This window comes from Dermacentor andersoni, chromosome 3 (assembly GCF_023375885.2).
Source record: "Dermacentor andersoni chromosome 3, qqDerAnde1_hic_scaffold, whole genome shotgun sequence".
Classification (NCBI taxonomy): Eukaryota; Metazoa; Arthropoda; class Arachnida; order Ixodida; family Ixodidae; genus Dermacentor; species Dermacentor andersoni.
Window position 1 is genome coordinate 117,099,197 of NC_092816.1, and position 21,556 is coordinate 117,120,752.

The following is a 21,556-nucleotide window of genomic DNA, read 5'->3' on the forward strand; positions in this document are numbered from 1 at the left end:
TCCAAGACATCCTGATCTCACTTCGAAAAGTAATGACCTTCCCTTCGAGTTATCATACATTTTTTCCCGATTCAGTTTTCCTCTTTAGTTACTCATGGCAGGTTTCTTTTCCATTGCTGCCATCCACGAGATTTCAGCCTGGCTTTCCGATTCCGCTTGACGTTCTTTGTTGCTCCCCATATAGGCCGCATAGTTGCAGGCAAGCTTCCTAGTTCTTTTACTCTACTGTGAATCAATGTTTTTCCTGTACAAACACTCTCCCGGCCCATTTACTTTTTTCCATATTCCTCTGCCGTTCATAATTTTACTGCGAGCTTCCCTCACTTCAAAACTTGCCCAACCCATATCACCCTGCAGAGCTTCATTTGTACTCTTCCCATGAGCGCCCCAATGCGAGGCTTCCCACTGACCTTTGGTTGCCATAGAGTCCCAATTGTGTTCCTTATTTCAAGCAAAGAAGCGCATTTCCAAATGTAGCTCCTAGAACCATTAAACCTTTCCACATGGCCAGGAGCACCTCGTACCTACTGTACCCCATAGCACCTGGTTAGCGGGGCCACCGAGAGCGGTGGGGAAGGAGGTAGTGCGACGGCGTTGGGAGAGTATACCTGTACCGCCGGGCACTACTAGCGGAGAGGCTTCACACGCTGGCTCTACGACACCAGAAGTAGACGAAAAACAAAAAGCTTATACGCAACTGCTCACCAAGAGTTGGAGAAAAAGTATGGCCAGGGAGGAGGGTAACTTGTAATCATTCGTAGCTCTTGGGAGACGTTTCACGTATGTTTTACTGCAGCTGTGCCCTCAAGAAATTCAAAGATGCACCAAACAGAGGAATTAAAAAAAATGTTTCGGCTCCCTGCAAGCTGTAACCTACGAGTCTACAAAATTTTTCCATACAGTTTCAGGGACTCCTTTAAGAATATACAGGGACTTCAGCCCTTGCGCTGTGTAGGAGCGAGAGCAAATGAATGATGCACTATTTCGGAAGGGTTGGCTCATGGCCCAAGTTTGAAAAAGGGAGATGTGTTAGGGAATGGGAGACGAGAGGTTGCACCGAGTAACCTGCAGCAAGAGGCTCCTCATATGCATGGATAACCAGACTCCAGGGCGTAGCACAGGAGTGCCAACATCATTTTCGTGGATAGTCGAAGGTCAGGAGAACCTTGCCACAGAGGTGAAATTGTTACTCAAATTTCCTTCACATCAACAGATATTTTATCAACCCTCATTTGCACAGCAGTTCTGGCATGACATTTAAAATGTTCGGCCTACATCTTTAGCACTGATAATTATCTTGTTTAATCGAATGGTGGAATTCTGGACAAAGACAGAAGACAAAAATGGGACTACGAGCAGGTTTAATAGACATCATATTGCATTTTAAAAAACGACAACACTATACATAGATCTATAAAAATATCCACTCTCAAAATTCTTCCCTGCATTAAACAATTTCTATTTCATGTTGGCCACACAGCTTGTAGAATTCCTCCAATTGTCCCCAAATATGCTGCCCTAACTTGTCTTAAATACTCTAAACACAGCAAAAGCTTTGAGCACAAGGCGCAAGTGCTAGCACACTCTGCCATCAGTACTTTATTTACAACTGTACAATGGAACACTTGTCCAAAAACACTCATAAATTGCAACAATGTTTGCTGGCGGTCACATCCAAGGAATGGTCCCCAAAGACAACATAAAACGCGGCATTGCATTATGTAGCAGAATTCATGCGTAAAGTATGGAAGCACATCTAAAATTTTACAAGTTTCCCCAACACACATACACACCATGCAATGCTGTAGTTAGGGGAACGCAGTCAGACATAAAAATCGGGAAGCACATTCGCCACATGGCGGAGCAGCTTTGGTCTGTTTCTAGATCTGTTCAATGGGTACAAAAGGAAGAAATCAGTGCTTGCAATACTTGTACACTCATTCATCACCTCAAACGATAGAATGAAAAGACAATGAACGTTTGAAATGAGCTGCACTCGGAGCAGTAAAGAAAAACTTCATGCCAGTGGTCAACAACAATATGCACCACAAGATGACAGCAAAAAGCTGTTTGTAGTGCCCAGAGAGAAAAAGTGACCATAAAGTGGTGTCTACGTAAAACATGTGGGAAAAAGAAACTGGCTAGGGAAACCACATAACTTTTTATGCCAACTCACAGGGAAATAATTCACAAACAACAAGCTTTTGCATCTATAGTTGGAGCTTTTTACACATGTAAACTCTGCAGCATACGCAAGACCAACTTGACAAAGCAACAAACTAGTACTCGAGCACCGCAGTCGAGCTATGATGTTGCACATTCCGGCTATGGTCACGTGCATGGCTCCCCAACAACGAGCATTAGGATTGCTCACACTGGCAAATTTGCGTGTCAACCCTGCAGCAGCCCGAATTAGTTGAAGTTATGCTTGCTGCATTTACTCCAACACGCAAAAGTGATCCCACAGAACTTTTTCTGCCAGAAATAAACAGCACTGGAAATAAAGTATAAAACTTAATATTCTCGAAGAAAGACAGCAATGCACCACTGTTTACACAGTACTCACTATACATGCATTACCCTCAATGTTGTCCGTCTGTAGTGGGCATCCGTTCTCGGCAACCCTTCAGAAATTGTGCAACTGGAAACAATGCTCCGGATGTCACCTGGGCACCCATCATGTGGTCACTTGGTGCAATGAATGCATGCAGATACCATGCAAAATAATGAAGCACAAGCTCTCACGAATAAAATATGCCTTAATCATGTCACAGCACACCATGCCGCATGCAAGGTTCTTCAGCTACAGACAACCTGCCTACATACAAATGTTCTATGTAATGGTCTCTCGTATGTAACTGATAGAAACAGAGCTTGAGCCAGTTTTACTGAATGATAACACTACATTCACCGTAGGCCATATTTACATGCATGATATTTGCACTCCACAAATGGATCACAGAAAATCTTTTATATATACATATCTATATCTCTTTTGCTTATACAATGGTAACACTGAAGCTTGGTGCTATGATGATGACTGCTTGTTGCCAAATGTCAATCAAACCTGTTTTCATTACAGCGTTGTGTTGTGTCACTTGATTTAGCTACTCAGTAAATTAGGCGTAAATTAAAATGCAACCAAGCTATTCAGTTAAGCGCATGGAAATTAACATGTCAAGTCGCAGAGTTGCATCGGCTTGAAAACCCAGTGGGCAGTGTAGTATGGAAGATTATTTAGGATCACAGAGTCTTTCACTGCTGCTCCTGTCCAACTCTCTAAACTGGGTTTATTCAAACGCAGCAGTAGGAGACTCAAAATCACTTGGACGACATTCGACTTGACAATCACCCATTGAATTAATATGGTCCTCTAACCTTTATGCTATATAGCGTAATCATAAATTTCTGTGCACACAATGCAGTAGGGTTCCGTGATCACCACTTGTGGCTTACAATAGCCTGCAGTGATGCTAGGTCTGACAATGTTATGAGAAGCTTTGGCTAATCACGCTCTCCAGTCATCCACCCTCAGTGTGCTATACACTTGCTAAATGTAAATCCTTTCATTCATAAGCGTGCTATGCCTGTATTTAAATGTGCGCCGAATGGACTTGTTTAACTGCTTTTTATCTTTGGCCTATGGTAAAGCTTGTTGGGAATTTTACCCCATATAAACAATACGCCTACATTTACAATGATTCATTCGAAAGTTAAATACATATATCATGCTAGTAAAAACGCTTCGTGATGCTGGTCAAAAAGCAATCAATGTATAAGCATGATTGCATTAAAACAAATAGTATGGAATGATGAATCTTTGCCTCACCTGTAGCAAAAGGTACATTGAGGAAGTTAAAGAAGTTCCCCAGCAATTTTTAAAGCTGTGGTCAATGCACATGAACCAATTTCAAAAAACAATAATGTTCGCAAGTAGCCACATAACACTCAAGTCAAGAGAAATTATAGAGGCACGAATGCCCTAAAGTCAGATTCTCTGCGTAGTTAAGATTTGATGTGGTAGGCATAGTTAGGACTAGACAAGTTAATATGCTTGAAATAAGCCAAGTGTGATTGCAAATGGGAAGACAGTGCATACTGGGCCACCGAATCTTGAACAATGAGAAACTTGTGCATGTGTTCCTGGTGAGGCAACGAACAAATATCCAGCAAACAAGCAAACTCTAACAGCATGCAAGATGTCATCCCATAGGGTAAGGTACCTTATGTACCTTTTAAAAGCCTCAAAATTTTTTATTTTAGCAATTATTACACTATTGCATCAGACGCCACTCACACATGGCTTGACCCAAGGATTTTAAGATGCCACAAGTGCCAATGTTGGCGAAGCATACAAGAACAAGAAAATAGGCAATGTAGCCTCAAAAGCACGCTAGCAAAAATTCATTCATCAATCACTTAACTGCACTGTGGCTCTGTAATCACACTTTCCAAAGGAAGATATTGTTGGTGATAGCAGACAGTGCCATCATTTTTCGTAAATGTGAACAGCAGTCCAAGTACTCCGCACTTCTTGCAGTCGCACAAAAAGTACGAAAATATGCAATGTACCGAAGGAAAGCTGTTAGACAAACACACACTGTTACATACGCTATCACAGGCACAGCCTGCCTTATCACAGTGCCATCTTGGCATTGCACGTCGGCTGATAAAGAGTGCAGAAGGGTCATTGTCCGAGCTGACGCGACTTTGTTTTTAGGGCAATAAAAATAGGGTAGAAACAAAAAGTCCTGTTGGGCCAGCAACAAAAAGCTTTGGTCAGTGTCTAGTCCCGGCTGACGGACTTGCAGCCTCTGTTTGAGAACAAAAAAAAAAAAAGAAATGGGAGAGAGCAGACGTGCTCAACATTAGCCACAACTCCTGCGCTGCCGTACAGAGCAACAAAGTGGAGAAGAAAACAAGCAATAGCGAGGCACAACAGAAGTGACAAGTTTCCAAAACAATGGTTTGGCATATCAAAAATAAAGCAGCGAGTCATGGCACTCTTAAAATCTGGTCACAGCACGGCAAAGTGAATGGGCGTGTTGAAACCCCGCATGCATGGCTGCTTTTGTGCAAATATGGAGCGACAACGTCTGTGCATTGTGCCGACGCCGAATTTACTGCCTGCAATGACTCAATTAACAATTCTTTGGCAAGGCGCTCAGAGTGGCAGGAGTAGTAGGAATATACCAATATGTTCCGTGGAATGGCTTCATAGTGTCATAAAAGAGGGCACGCATGGTAGGGCTGGCAATGAATACTTTCAGGAGCTCTTTTCACGATTCCGTTGCATACAGACAACTTTTTTTACCATTCCAAGGACTAAATTTTGCAAGGTGGTTGTGCCACTATGGGGTAAGTTGGTCCCATAAACCATTCACAAGAATGTGGCCATTTATAGCACATCACATTGCTTCATTTAGCTAGTTTCATACTGCAAAGATCTCTCGCCCTCTGGAAGGTGTTGCGACGAAGAATTGGTGTAATTTGCAAAGGTGCGTACCACATGCGTTAGCTTAGCGAGACTGGCCAGTTAGCTATTAACACATGTCCGCTTAGAGGTACGGCAGCCGGTTTGTGCAAGCTATTACGGAAACTCCCACAATGAATTATCTACACTGCAGAGAGAGACGAAATGTGAAAGCTTGTGCGATGGTCACGTTTTGATGCTTCTGCGAAAAATGAAATACCTGCGCTCCGACTACACAAAGAAGAACATGAGCTCAGCTTTCGAATGCACAGACCAAACATAATGCCACAAATGTCTTCACGTCAAGTACCACAGAGTATTCTTCACGAGCATAATCGCGGTACGAGCATACACTGGCAAGAGTACTTACTGCATCACCAACACACTGCACAGTCTGAAAATGTACACCCTGGTGCAGAAGTAAGACTCGCCGTGGCGTTTTAGACTACAACTGTCTGCCATGAGATTGCGCTACTGCTTCCTTTTGTAGTTAACAATGGTCAGATGCGATATGCAAATCAAGTGCATGGCTTCCACAAAAAAAAATGCAAGTAAGTGGCACTGACAATATAAAAGCGCGAGCTCTTCTGCCTGAGCCATTCACCCTGACAAAGGGGGGAGGCGCTGCTGCAGACTACGACAAACCCAGACAACATTGTGCTCACTTGCACTCAAGTAATATGTTGCAGTGGGCCAGTTGGTTCCGAGTGTCATTGTTGAACACCAAGCTGCAATGCAATGTGGAAGATAGGACATGATGAATTGAGATGAAAGACTTGTGTGAGGAGCAGTTCTTTTCCCGCTGCTGTTATGCCTTATGCCTCAGTTCATCACATCCTGGCCTCAGCCTTGCACTGCGAAGTAGTGTTGAACCAATCATGCATGCAGACTGTCATATGTTGACCATTGCTTCCCATTTTGCATATGCCATTGTGTTTTGTTTCTAAATCACATCTAACAGAAACTAAGGAACAAAAATGTTGGTTAGTATAGACTGGACTAGAGCTATTCTAGCAGTGTTGGAAACAACCGGCAGGGTCCCTCTTGCACAAGAATGTACGTGCCTTTTAAGCATTCTAGTCATTTTTTTGCTACCACAATAACTTTCCTTGCAACATCTGTACATAAGAAGCAGTTTTAGTGCTCGGCATTCAAATATATGAGAGTCTAAAATGGTTTCCTGAAGCAGACACTGAACCAATTTCAATAAAATTTGTAGCACATAAAATAAAATAAAAATGAATTCTAGCAATTATCGGGAGCAGCATAACTTCTTTGGGCGCTATATTTTACAACTGAAGAAAATGTGAAACATTCTAAAATACTGAAGCCCCTTGTTCACATCACTATGAACTCGCAATGATGGTAGATGTCATAATATTAATCTTGTGCCTTTTATAAATGCTGTCTATAAAGTTATAACTCGATTTTTTTTAGGGAGATTATAGAGTAGTTAACATGATGCTCAATTTTTCCCAAATCCCTGTAGTCAGCCTTGTAAAAAAATGTTGAGGGCTTCGATAAAAATAACATGTCTGCTTCCAACATGATTACAACTTGACTTCTTTTCAGTGCAATAAATTTCTTCCGAATTATTCCAGTGGTTGCCTGGTGACACCAATTCTGTTTCGTATGTACAAATGCAAACCTTTCTATGAAGGTACAACTGACAACACAAACACCAATACAATAATGAACCCCCCCATGCACCAAAGCATGATGCACAAAGGCAAACAATCTGTATAAAACGACAAAAGTACATTGCCAGCTGTACAAACAATGCACAAAGTTAGACATCAAGCACACACAGGTGTTAGTCACAGCCAGGCCACACAAAGGAAGCCCCACAGCACAGCAACATATGAGCAAGAGTAGTGCAAACAATCTCCTGCAATACACCACCAAATACAAATACAAATGTTTGCACGAGACACTGCACCCATGAATAAATTTACATATTTGAGTCTGTTGACATTGAAAACCACAAAAGGAAATTTATTGAGATGTTACGGCCATGACCAGATTGACCAGACACTGGCCACAACGTGGAAATCAATTTGCATCTCTACCTAAACTTACTCAAATACCGATGCAGCTGTCACAAATGCTCATGTGTGCACGTGTGTTGTTGTGTAATGGATGTACGCATGCAATAGCACGTGGATCTCCCTCAAATGTGGAACCAACTGATCCTACATTAAAGAAAACAAAAATTATTATAAATGGCACAATGCCAACTAATATATTAGACACTGTTGTTCTTGCTACACACATCAAGACTTTTCTTGGACATGGCCCTACAGCTGTACAGTCGATCCTCGTTGTAACGAAGTCTTACAGACAAGAAAACATGTGTGTATTCAATAATTTGGATATAAACATACTTTCATGTACACTTGGCTACTTTGATGTACACAGCTACATGGAAATTGGAAAAGGGCTGCGAGCACTCATTATTGTTATCAAACATTCGACCCAGGTGGTAGATAGAAATCACAAACTTCGTTCAGTGTAATTCACGAATGCACAAAAAAAATAATTTTCGATCTAATTGCCAGGCAGTGATAGCAAGCTTTATTTAGTCTGTTTTCAATAGTTTGTTGGCATTCTATTCCAACTTCAAATAAAGTTTTGAGCTAGTAATTTCTGCCTCATCTGTAGCATTAGCGTGTGCCTCATCAATAGCACTGATAGTGTTATCGGGTGTTAAGTTTTCCCAGTTCATGCGCTCTTTTTCTGCAATCCCGTAACAAATCTATCAATGAGGTTGTACTTGACATAAAAATTGTTACAGCGCAATCACATGCAACCACAAGTAAGAAGGACGGGACACAAGCGCTGAATGGCGCTTGTGTCCCGTCCTTCTTACTTGTGTTGCATGTGATTGCGCTGTAACAATTTTTAGGTCAAGTATGCACCAACTCGCCCAGAAAGAAGTTTCAATGAGGTTCTACTGTGAGAAAAAAACTGGTGCAGGTCGAGGCATTTCTCCTTTATGCCTCTCTCACTTTCTGTAATAAAAAGATGCACGTAAGGCATGACGTAAAATTAAATTTAGTGTCACTTAATTGAAGCGCAATTGCTCACTCAATAGCTCAAAAGAAAAACAAAGCTTTACGTCCTGATAACCAGAGCTGCCATCTTTTTCCTTGCAGACTCTGCTAAAGTACAATAATTTTGCTACATTATGGCATAAAATTTTGAGAAATCTAGAAATCCACCAGAAGATATTTAATTCAATATTTGCTAATCCACGGAATTTAATGTTTGCTGCGAACATCCAAAATACCGCATATTTAGGGCAAAATCTGCAAAAATTTGCAACATTGTGCAGACTGACCACTGACTGCAGAGATATAGGATAAAACGTAAACTTTTTGCATTTTGTTGGCTTTTTGTGCGAGTACACCCCATTAATAGATTTTTTTCTTTTTAGGCCAACCATCTTGGCCAATTTTCATTTCTCTTTACGAAACTGCATCTGGGCAGTGTACTGCAGATGTTAACATAGCTGGAAGATTGGAGGATAAAATAGTTCAGTTATTCCACATTGCCAAGAAAATGGAAGACTGTACTAACCTAAACTACTATACTATACATCTAGACATCATATAGATACTATAGATTGTATCACCAACATTTCAGACATTCCTCCAGTTATTCATTTAAATAACATAACCGTAGGAAAACTACCCTGCAGTAGCAGCCATGGATTTCTGATATATTAGCAGAAAGCATGACGTTAGGTTTAGATAAGTGCTTCAGCACAAAATTGACTTAGCTTTACAGGAATGACCTCAGCTTTTGTGGTCAGTGATGATCTCTATCGACGTTATACAGTACGTACATAGGAATAAAATGCATGCTGAAAATTATGCATTAGTGGTCAAAAATCTGCATTTATCAAAAAGGCTGCACCACCTTCAAAAGCAATGAAATTGCTTACATTGTGTGCTCTTCATAGGGGGGGGGGGGAAGGGTTGTGTAGTCTTGTAGATTAAGAAAGTGTTTAAAGGAATAATCCAAGTGCTATAGACAGATGAAACTTGAATTGTGTATGTATGTCAACTGCTGTTAAGGTAGATTGAACAGCAGCAGCCCCCAACTTTTGCTGCAATGACCTCTCGACGGAACCAAGAATATGCCACACCTAAATTTGCTGCCAAATGTATTGTTGCAGCTGCAATTAAATTTTCTATGATGGCACCTTCTATAAAATCAATTTCCTTGCTTGTTGAATGTAGCTATGTTCCGTTTCCGTTTTGCAATGGTTAAACTTGCGTGTTCAATGTGACAGTGACGAACCATTTCGTTACGTTTCAGCCCTACTAGTACTCATGGCCGAGCTGTACCAATATAGCTTAAGGGCTAAGCTTCTAATATTTTGCTGCAGTGCCTTTAGAGGCTAGAATCCTTATGCTTTGCCTCAACAAATTGCAAGAGATGGCAACAAGCACTACATCTACTGAAATTTGGCCCATCTGTGGTTAGCAGAATAATAAAAATGGCAACAATACCAGCAACAATACCAGCACAAATACTACAGTGGAACCCCTTTGATATGTTCCTCACTGTCGCATTTTCCCGGTTGCATTTTCGCAGTCCCGACTTAAAAGCCATTGACTCCTATGTATTAGGTTCGCATTTGAGAAGTTGCCATTCTGTAATGTCCCCACACCTTCTGTTACATTTGAATGTGGCAGTAATGCAAATTTAGCAGTGCAGAGGCAACTTGCTCTTTCATGTCGCTACGAAGGTGATAAATGTGTTCTCGTGGTTAGGCCTGTCAGGCTCTGCCCGTGACCCCGCCCAGAAATTCTGCAAGTAGGCGATAGTCCTGATATGCATGCCTCAGTGCAGTTGTGGTTTTAGCTGGTTCCCTAAAATCAGCTTCGTCGCAATTCAGCATATGCAAAATATTGCGGTGAATACAAAGAGTGGAAAAGGGCTACTATCATGAAACATAGTGTGCATCCCTTAATGATACACGCATGCACGGGCAGTGTCCGGTCACAGTATGAGCGCCAAAATGTCTAATAACTGCACTGTCTGCCATTAGGAGTTGTTTCCGACATTGCTGTGGCGATTTAGGGCCTCCCTCACTGTTACCTTTTCCTAGCTGCTACGTACGTTTATTTTATGTGGTCCGTTGAAAAGCATATCAGTGGAGTTCTGTACAACGTTCGGTCAGTTCTCCTGGTATAAAAAAAAAATTTGTAAATTCAATCTTGCTCTTCTTTAGGTTGGCAGTGTGCAAGAAGTTTGACAGACATTTCAATTTTAACACTCATTCTTGAACAAACACCCAGCTGTGAGCAACAGGTACATTGTAATAACATGGAATGAACATGTATAGTAGTAGACGAAGACAAACTGATTACATGCACCCCTGATTTCAGTAACCTCGTAAGAGAGGCCTTGTTGGCCATACTAGTGATCACACACCCAAACAAAGAAGGCTCTCTGAAGACAAACAACAGGTTAGTCTTGCACACAGATGGGTTGTTAAAACAGTACAGCAGCAGCAGTACACGTCGCAAATTGTACTAGTTAGCAAGTAGCTTTTCGTCAGAAATTTCAGTACTTAATTTTGTGGTTTTTAACTGTTTTCTATAATGTGCTTGTTAACAACTACAGTCTCCAAGGCTCATATTCACAAAACCAGCAAAAGAACATTTTTTGATTGCGTAGGTACAACTGAAAACTTCGCTTCTTTCTGGTATACCACTCAGCTTCACCATAACCACTTTAAAGTGCCGATTTCCTTGATTAAAAGCAACGGGGATGAAAATTCCCTATTCGTTCTATAAATTTGTTAGAACTGATCAATTTCCTGAAAGCTTAGGGTTTTTAAGAATCCATTCATTTGATGCCTGTTACTCCTAAAATTGCTGCACTTCATTTCATGTAACCAATAACTGAAAGTATCCTCGAAAGCAGTTGATGAAGACCACGACTCCAATCTATTAAGAGACAACTCGAGAAGCTCTGCCCGTATCGCGACCCTGTCGACTAAAGGCACAAAGCGAGACAAATGAGAGACACACAAAGCCGTCCGTTAAAGGGTTAGGCAATTCACGTGCGCTTTACGCCAGGTAATGCTCGTAAAGCCAAGATGCAGCTGAAATGCCAGTGCACTTGGCCCAACGTGTCATTCATGTTGGAAAGCTTGAAATGGAGCAAGTCTGAACTAGCACAACCTTCTCACGAACGGGGTGCGAAAAACCCACACGCAGCATTTCCTCGTAAAAAGGTGGCAAAGTTTAGGTGTATGTTTACCATTTGGTTCAGGAAAAAAAATACAATGCGTAAAATTTCCCAAATATGTACCGGTATGTCAAATTTTTTAATGCTACTACATCCAGGTTATGACTGCTATGTACACCCCCTACTTAACTGAAACATGAGACATGCTCATTCTGAAAACAGAATGAGAGTCTGAATGAAAATCGTGAACTAGTACCCGCTTCCCTTTCCACAAAAAAGAGAAATTGAACAGTATGAAGGAGCCACTGCTCGTCTGGCTTACTGAACGAATTGCAGGCAAAATGTTCTGCAACAACCTTTTTTCGCATTGTTTTTGCAATAGCTAATGAACTCATTTTTGTCAGTTAATTTAGAGACAGATAACACGGAAAAAAAAGATGTAGTGCAGGCAGGCACACAAAGTGCTCACTGCGAATTGACAAATAAAGCATTCAATACAGGTGGTCCTTCACTGCAGCCTATAACCTGCGCTGTTTGTTCCTACATCAGCATGCCTCAACCAGCCCGCATCAGCATGCTTCTTCACTCCTGCAACATCTTGCTAAGCAAGATGAAACAGTAATATTTATAGACTACACATCTACGTTTCCATATTTTAAACTGTATCTTGTAATAAAGGAATAATATACATCTTCCTCTTCTTTTCGTGTTATATATCCTCAAATTGAGAACTGTTAGTGGAAGACAATGAGGCAGAAATGCCACTGTGTAGTGGTCGCTGCACCATCACCAGTAAATCCCTACAATAAAACACTGTGCACTGCCTCAGCTGCATGTTAGCTTTGTGTTAGACTTGCGACAGCACCACCACAAGATGAAAGCCAGTGTCCGAGAGCACTGAACAAGACAAACACCTCTGCACAACTTCACTGTCCATTAAGCCGAAACTGTCACAGTGTCCTGTGTTGCAACAATGAGAACAAACGGCTGGCAGCTAGGCTGCACTCAAGCAGGCAGAAATTTCTTTGACAGTAAGCTCTCGACAGAGAACGCACCCCTCTATTAGGGAGACAAATAAGTGGGATACCAGTTTACTGATGGTGTCTTGCGGACTAATACTGCACAATGGGCTCTGAAGGGTGCTGTACACGAGAGCGCTGGAATAAATTTCGACAGCTTAGGGAATCTTGAACATGGCCAAACTGTAAGGACGCGAGTGCTTCTGCAGTCCACCCACATAAAGATGCAGTCACCATGGCAGGGAGTTTAACCACCCTTATGCTTGAAGGCATAACACCATAGCAATGGCACCACTTGGCTACACTTTTGTAAATGGTCAACTTTGTTTTCTTATGAGCTGTTCAGTTTGCCCATCCATGGCTTGATGCACTCCTGCTATAGCAATGCTAGGACATAGAGGCAGGAATGTAATCTTAAGTAATCTGGTCTAATATACTTTAGAGCAAAAAAACTACGAGGGAAGACATGGAAAAACACTACAGTCGAACCCGACTATATCGAACCCGTTTACATCGAATTATTCTATATATCGAACAATTTCTGGTCACGGTATAGTTACAATGAGTACATATAGCAAAAATTACGCTTACATCGAACAAATATTGCTGTGACTCCCGATATATAGAACGTCAAGCGGCGGAAAAGTGCCCCCAGAAGTTGGCTTTCCCTTGCGGTAGCGGGGAAACCCGGCGGCGCGGCTCCATCCAACCGCTATCCCTACCGTGACCGCGCTGCCTCAGGCTGTTCGGGCGAGCCGTCGACACTCCCCATGTCGCGCATAGTGAAGTCTATTATCCTCCCTCTTTCTCAATCATCTTTCACTTCCCACTCCCTCCCCCTGACGACGCTTCGCCGTGCTCCCTCACGGGTTGCAGTATCAAGCGTCCTTCCTTTTTTTAGATCACTATCTATCGACACTCCCCAGCAAAAAATGATCCTGGCCCGCCTACAGCGCTTGCTCAGACAGCCAATCAGAGGCTCTTGCGCGCTCTTCGTGCAAGATGGCGAAAGTGCGAGTTGTCTGGCTGCTTCTCTGGTTTATCGTGTTTGCGCCTTGTGGGCATTCTCCCGTAGTGTTGCCGTCATGAAGCGGCAGAATTCGCCTTTCGTCGTGAAGATCGAAATCATAAATCGCGTCGAACGCGATGTCCCCGCAGCGTGCAAGATTCCGAGGAGCACTCTCAGCACGATTAGGGCTAAAGTGGCCAGACTCGCAACCCGGCCCGACGCGTACGCACGGCCGTGTACGAGGCGTTCTTCATACGTGCCGGTTTCCGCGTGCTCGGTGATGACTGTAAATTCTGATGAATGCGACGAAGCCGTTGCCGGTGTTGCCGAAGTTTGGAGCGAGCTGTCAAAATTTCCGGGACATTCGAATCAACGGTGGACGAGTTTGTGAGTGCAGATGATGGTGTCGCGACGACGGTAGATCCCGAAACGAAGACTACATCGCCGACATCGTACCGAGCACAAATGAAAGTAGGCACGTTGAGGAAAGCAACTACGGTCCTTTGCCCACATCCTCCGAAGTGATTGGTGCACTCGCATTAGTTCGGTGCTTCTGCGCGAATGCGGAAGGTTGCGGCCTCAGCTGTTCGGACTCCTTAGACAACGTGGGGAAGTGCGTGCGTCGCGGGCAGCGAAATTGCCCAAGCAGAAGAAAATGCAGGACTGATTTATGCGAAACTAAGCTAGTTTCGTCAATATAGTGATTTTATAAGTGGTATGTGCTTTTATGACATCCAATTATTTAGCAGGCTTATATCGAATTATGCTCTATATCGAACTGATAGGCGTTTTTTTGCGAGTTCGATATAGCCGGGTTTGACTGTATAAAGGTACGAAAGTAATTAACACCAGATGGCAACTGTCAGTAGCCTCAAATAAACCTGTGAAGTTCCCGTCTCATTGACCAATTTCGGAATCTTCAGTAAGTTTCAGCAATATGGTTCTTCACTTTCCTGCTGGCTTTGTAAGAGGAACACAATATATAAAGGACGCTAATATAAATCCACTAAAGACTAATGGGAATTAAGTGGTAATCAGTGAAATCCAATGGGAATTTAATGTAAGTCATTGGTCAACTATACAACAATAAAAGAACAGACTGCACAAATGTTGGTACCGTATTTTCCGGTGTATAAGACTGTTTTTTTCCAAAAATCTTGCTGGTGCGTCCTATACAAGGGTGCGTCTTAAATGCGAATTTTTCGTTTTTTTTTGCGGGTTCAGAAATTACTCAGGTTCATGCTCAAGCTTTTTTCACCGAAAAAATATCACTACCAATGATGCGGTAGTAGCACGGTTAATACTTCAATACGGGGACCGCCGTGCGCAACTTTTTTTAGGTGAACTTTATCATGAAACGGCGGGGATGACGACTTCCAGAATCGCAAACACGCGGTCGTTTCGGAGGCGCAAGCAAAAGTAATGTGAAATTCCCAAAGATGGCGACAGTCGCGCTTCTCGACATTGTCAAGACAAGCCAAGCCGGCGTTCTTTTTTAGTCATTCTTTGCAACTTCGCAACCGTGTACGTATTACGTCTGTGTTGGTGACTTCGGCGTGTGTTTTCCACTACCTACACCTGTCGTGCTCGGTCTTACTACAGTATGCCACCGAAGTTGCGCAAGAGCTACACCGCAAAGTTCAAATTATCTGCGGTCGAGTATGCTACCGAAAACGGAAATCGGGCTGCGGGCCGCCATTTCGACGTCACCGAGAAGATGATTCGCACGTGGCGACAGTCGTCCGCCAAACTGCAGGCGATGAAGAGCGGAAAGAAGGCTGACCGCGGGAAGAAGGCGAGGTGGCCTGAACTTGAAGACCGGCTCCTCAAGTGGGCTCTTGAACAACGGGCTCAAGGTAGGGCTCTGTCAACCGTGCAGTTGCGCTTGAAAGCACGCACTTTGGCGAGTGAAATCGGTGCCGCTGATTTTGTTGGTGGGCCGTCATGGTGCTATAGATTTATGCAGCGCAAAGCCTTGTCAATAAGAGCGCGAACGACAATGTCTCAACAACTACCAGACGATTTCGGAGAGAAAGTGGAGAAGTTCCATGAATTTGTGAAGAAGGAAGTCGAAAAGAATAACATCATCGACAGCCACATCGTAAACATGGACGAAGTGCCTCTAACATTTGACATCCCTATGTCAAAAAGTGTCGCTCAGAAAGGTGATAAGACTGTCACAGTACGAACAACTGGGCACGAAAAGTCTCACTTCACTGTCGTACTTGCGTGCTGTGCTGACGGAACAAAGCTGCCGCCGATGATAATTTTTAAAAGGAAAACAATGCCAAAAGAAAGCTTTCTGCCTGGTGTTATTGTCACAACTAACCAGAAGGGCTGGATGGATGAGCAAATGATGGGAGTTTGGCTCGAAAAGTGCTTTTCGAAGCGCCCGGATGGATTTTTTCACTCCCGGAAAGGCCTTCTGGTTATGGATAGCATGCGGGCGCACATTACTGACTTGACACTGAGGCAAATCAAGGCGAAGAACTGTACCCCTACAATAATACCCGGTGGTTTGACGAAGGTTCTACAGCCTTTGGATATTTCCGTCAACCGCAGCTTTAAAGCTATTTTGCGACGTATTTGGGAGGCGTGGATGACGGAAGGCGAGCACAGCTACACCGCAACTGGACGCATGAGGCACGCTTCTTACAGCGAAGTTGCGAAGTGGGTCCATGAGGCCTGGAGTGCTGTTAGAGTGGCAACCATAACTGCAGGGTTCCGGAAGGCTGGCCTGCTAGCTTCATCGCCAACCGAGCACGACGACAATCAGACCAGCGGTTCTGAGTATGAAGAGAATGCTTCAGCCGCGTTGCCTCCAGAAATGGGCGAGCTTTTTGAGAGCGCATCCGAAGATGAAGACTTCGATGGTTTTAAGTAAAAATAAAATGTTATGGACATATGGGAGAGTTCTTTCGTCGTATTTTTCTTTCTTTTTTGCTAAAACGTGGGCGGGTATGGCGTGAGTGTTGCCTTTTGCGATCACTTAGCGTTGCTTAAGAACTTCTCACAGGCCGCCGCGGTGGCTCAGTGGTTGAGTGGTGATGGTCGATCAAGCGTGTTTAATTAACCCTGACTAGCCTAAGTGGGTGAATTGGGGTGCGTCTTATACACGGGTGCGTCTTATATACCAACTTTTTCAATGAGAGCCTTCATATATGGCGAGTGCGTCTTATACAAGGGTGCGTCTTATACACCGGAAAATACGGTAATAGATACTGAACCCAGGGCCACTAAGTATATCGGCACCTAAATGATTGATGTGCTAGCCACTTAGCTATCACCAATGTGCATACGATGGCCAGTTTTGGTGCAGAGCATGCGTAATGGAGCTCAAATCATCTGCACTTCATGTATCTATACATGCATTCGAGACAGTTCTAAGTGGTAAGTGTATGCTACTGGCAGAACCTTGTCAAAAAAAAAAAGGAAGAAAGTTGCTAGCCACCATGAAGGGGCATGTGAAATCCTTAGATAAGGAAAAAAAAAATGAGAATGTTGGAAATACCAGTCATCAGTGTGCTAGTGCATGGTAAACAAATAAAATGGAGGATAGCCAAATGTGTGTACTAAGTTGACAATAAATATGTTAATTTAACTGCTAATGGACTAACAAAACCTGCAACTGTGGCGGCATTCTAGTCAGTGACATGCTTGAATTGTAATGAATCCCGAAGAGGTGCCAGTTTTGAAAGGAAGGCTACAGACTAGCCGGCAAGGCACATGCAGTTCTGGTGTTCTCCGTTTCACTTAATATAACCTCCCTTCATGGACTATGCCAGCTTTGCCATTTGCCAGTATGGTAGCTCACGGAGACATAGTATAGGACACTATGTATACACATAATGAAGTACAGAAGCACTTCATTTTTTCACCCACTACAGGACAGACTGACAGTTTTTTTTTTCTTCATGTACTTTGCTCTCTGCTAGCGATTACTGCCACAGATCTCTGGACACTGGCTTTCAATACAACAGACACATTAGCGACACAATGTGTTAACAACACAGAGCGACAGACGTGTTCCCGACAGGTACACAAAATCACAGCACACAAGGGACCCCAACAGCGCAGAACAGCAACGTGGCATGAGCAAGGCAGGGGCGGCTCCCCGAACTGCCCAGCAGTGTGCAGTTTCTCTCTACGTGCAGCTCGACCTCCTCAGCGGCAGCAACAGCGACCTCAGGGAGGCCTGCTGCTGGGATGCCCTGTCACGTGGACATGAGCGGCTGCCTCTCACCGTCTTCACTGTGGTGATCGGAGCTGGACGACTCGACTGAGCCAGCAGCCTCGTCCAGGATCGGGGGCGATGCTTTCCTCTGCGAGCTGTTCCAGATGCCGTAGCCAAAGTAGATCAGCATCCCTGCCAAGGGAACATGGTGTTGGAAGTATTAGTCTCTTTTTTTTGTTGCTTTTTGCCATATTATCGCATGATCACACTTTTTTACAACTATACTTCACAGCAGAATAAACAAGAGATGCCGAGTGTGTTCAACTGAAACTGCTGCCGTACACACCGGCACGCAAGTCTTTAGATTAAGTGTTTTGCTTTCTTTATATCAGTTTTATTATGTTTTAATCAAATGATTATAGAAGCTCAAAATATTTCTGACTTAGAGGAGACATACGTCAGTGGATTAGCCAGTGATGAATTTTGGAAGCTATGTGCATATGGGTGCATCCCACTTAACGCTGGCTCTTCAGCACGCTGCATGACTAGCTGAAAGATTGTTGTGGTTGCGTGCACAATGTGGTCTTTTCGAAAAGACGGAATTGCGATAGCATGTATTGGCCGCAATGAATAGCGCAAATATCATGGGTACATTTCTTTATCTGTATCCACGGCCTGTAATCGACAGCAGTAGTATAGTACACAATATCTCCAGTTGTGCACTATTTATCATTAACGACTTAGTTTGTCCGATTGTCATACACTTTTGTAAGTCCGCACTAATAGCACGTAACTGTCACCAAAATAAAGATTGTTTATCATTCTGTTAAATACTATACTGTTCCCCTACGAAGTGATGCCAAGTGCTTTGAACTATGCAACAATGTAATATCAGGAGTGCGAGCTACTGAACGTTTGCTTGTTTACCATGCACAACAAATGTTTAAGTTGCAGAACAGAAAGTTCAGTGGTGCAGTCACCATGTTCAATTGCGAGGATGCCGTATGACGTGACTACTATGTACGAAGCCTCCGCAATTGTTTGCACAATACATCGGACTCGTATTTCTGGGGGAAACTAGCATAAGAAAAATGAAAGTGATCGTTTGCACACACGTGCACCCATAAAACAAATGACTAGCACTTAGGACAACAGGAATGTTGTTAGCATGCTTCACATTTGAAGAAAATAAACAGTACTCCTTTTTGTTTCGTATGTTTCCAAGTATGCTAGCTTCTGTTGCACTGGATTGACTTTAGCCTCAAGCTTGATGTTGCAGATCTTGTAGCCAACAAGTAAAACACACTTGGTGCTTAAACCCGCACCTTATGCCCACATTTCATTTGAAGCCATGAATGAACGCACAGCAGACGCTCGTCCTTATGTTGCTGCCATGGGAAAAGTATTCCGAGTCGGACAGTTTCTGCTAAACAGCATCAGAGTCTACACATTGCCATTTCCCAACCAATTCAACCGGTGTTGCTAAAAATACAGTGCAAGCGTCATGAGCAACAAGAAAGCGAGCACACGGACGCAGTGAACACAAACTGCCGCTGGGGCGCTGGTGCGAGAGCAGAGGCAGATTTTTCCCATCAAGGGGGTGCCTTTAGCAAGTGCAGCAATGTCTCCTGGTTTAAGTTGTCAAGACTGTATCCGGCTGGTACAGATGTTGGTGCTCAGACAGACTTCAATGCACACAAGCTGTCACACACTGGCCAGGGACATACATCATCATCATCACCATCATCATCATCATCATCATCATCATCATCATCATCATCATCCTATTTTATGTCCAATGTAGGACGAAGTCCTCTCCCAGCGATCTCAACTTACCCCTGTCCTGCGCTAACCGATTCGGACTAGCACCCGCAAATTTCCTAATTTCGTTGCACCACCTAGTCTTCTGCTGTCCTCTACTGCGCTTCCCTTCTCTTGGTACCCATTCTGTCACCCTAATGGTCCAACGGTCACCTAATCTGCGCATTACATGACCTGCCCAACGCCATTTTTTTCTCTTAATGTCCATTAGAATATTGTCTATACCCGTTTTTTCTCTGATCCAAACCGCTCTCTTTCTGTCTCTTAAGGTTAAGAGTCTGAAGGAATATGTTTTCCTAGGTCGACTAATCACAGGGAACCCAGACTATGAAAAGAAAATTCACAGAAGGATAAAAATGGGTTGGATTGCATGCGGCAGACATCGTGAGCGCCTGACTGGAAGCTTACCATTATCATTGAAAAGGAAGGCATACACAATCAGTGCATTTTACCGGTGCTGACATATGGGGCAGAGACTTTGAGACTGACAAAGAAGCTTGAGAACAAGTTAAGGACCGCGCAAAGAGCGATGGAATGAAGAATGCTAGGCCAGGGACGTACATAGTTGTGTCAACGCGAGCTTGCGCTTGCTGATGAGTATGTGTTGTCTGGGCTTGAAGTTGCAAAGGGGTTCTAATACAGTCGACTTCTGTTAATTCGACCCTGACGGGGCAGAAGAAATTGATCAAATTATCCAGCGGGTCGAATTAAACATGCAAAAAAAAAATTAACTTCGAAACACGCAGTATTTGCCTGCTTCTAACAAGGCCCTGGATCAAACGCACACTTACTTTCTATATGTCCAAAATATAAAACTAACGCAGAAATAATATTACAGCTTCTAAATAAACTAGAGAGCTAATGTGCACCTGATTTTTTAGCAAGAAAAATGGGCAAGCGTGTTTAACATATGTTGCAAATGGTGGTTGGTTTTCTAAAATCAGCTTCGCCACACTTTTAACACAATAGCGTTAAGGACCCCATGTCTCAGAAAATATGGCGCTGGCATCCCACGTCTGGCGTTGGACGTCACTTTGTCAAAAAGAATTTCGAACCAAATTGCGAACCACACAAACCCAGCCACTCTTCCACCATCAAAGTTGCTCATACCTTGTCTTTCATGCTTTACAAAGTTATTCCTCGGAATTTTGAGAACAGCAGCTCACAAACAAATGCAATGGAAAAAAAAAGCACCAACAGCGCACATCTTATGTTAGCTCTTCTCAGACTGAAACATTAGAGAGTTTTAGAATAGGGGCCCCAAACGTTTTGGGGCCTCAAAGAAATAGCATCGATGCCACTGCGCATGCGCAATACGCAAATTGCCTTTGGGTTTTGCGTTGGGAATGCTATTTCACCGATTTAGCAGGAGCCCAAATAGCGGTCCCAAAAGTTTTGCGTCGGCAAACATGGCGGCACCCATTGAAGCGACGGCTCCAACCTAGCACCAAAATGGGTTCGATTCGTGGTAACGCGTGAAGTTCGCAAGCTAGGAGAAGTGACTGCGGTTATTGCTTTCTCTCAACTAGCGTGTGTTATGAAGATTGACTCATTAGACGCCGCTGATATTGAATTCGATTGTGGATTTTATGGCTCGTAGGCCTAACACGGCTAAGCTTGGCTGGTGAAGGCTAGTAAAGTTGGTTTGCTCAAAACTAAGCGCAACTAATTTTTTGCTACTTACAGAATAACCTCTAAATTGTAATTAAATGCTAATACACGAAAGTCAAAAATATTATTCCTATCTTAAAATGGTATATTTTATTTAATTATTTCTAATAGCTTTTCTTTGACGCCGTAGTGGCGCTGTCAGCGCAAGACGCTATCCGCAAACGTAAAACCCTATTCTAAAT

General features: G+C 43.2%; 1 protein-coding gene across 3 annotated transcripts in view; it reads right to left on the minus strand.

Moving 5' to 3' along the window:
• Window positions 1-1,344: 1,344 nt before the first annotated feature.
• Window positions 1,345-21,556, minus strand: part of LOC126539162 (high affinity cationic amino acid transporter 1-like) — a 137,623-nt gene continuing 117,411 nt past the window's right edge. For all 3 annotated transcript variants that reach the window (XM_055074769.1, XM_050185920.1, XM_050185931.3), the window contains 2 exons: window positions 17,952-18,074; window positions 1,345-4,814 (listed from right to left, as the gene is read on the minus strand). In XM_055074769.1, the coding sequence (XP_054930744.1) occupies window positions 4,780-4,814; window positions 17,952-18,074 (158 nt within the window). In that variant the 3' untranslated portion in view covers window positions 1,345-4,779. The remainder of the gene's footprint in view (window positions 4,815-17,951; window positions 18,075-21,556) is intronic.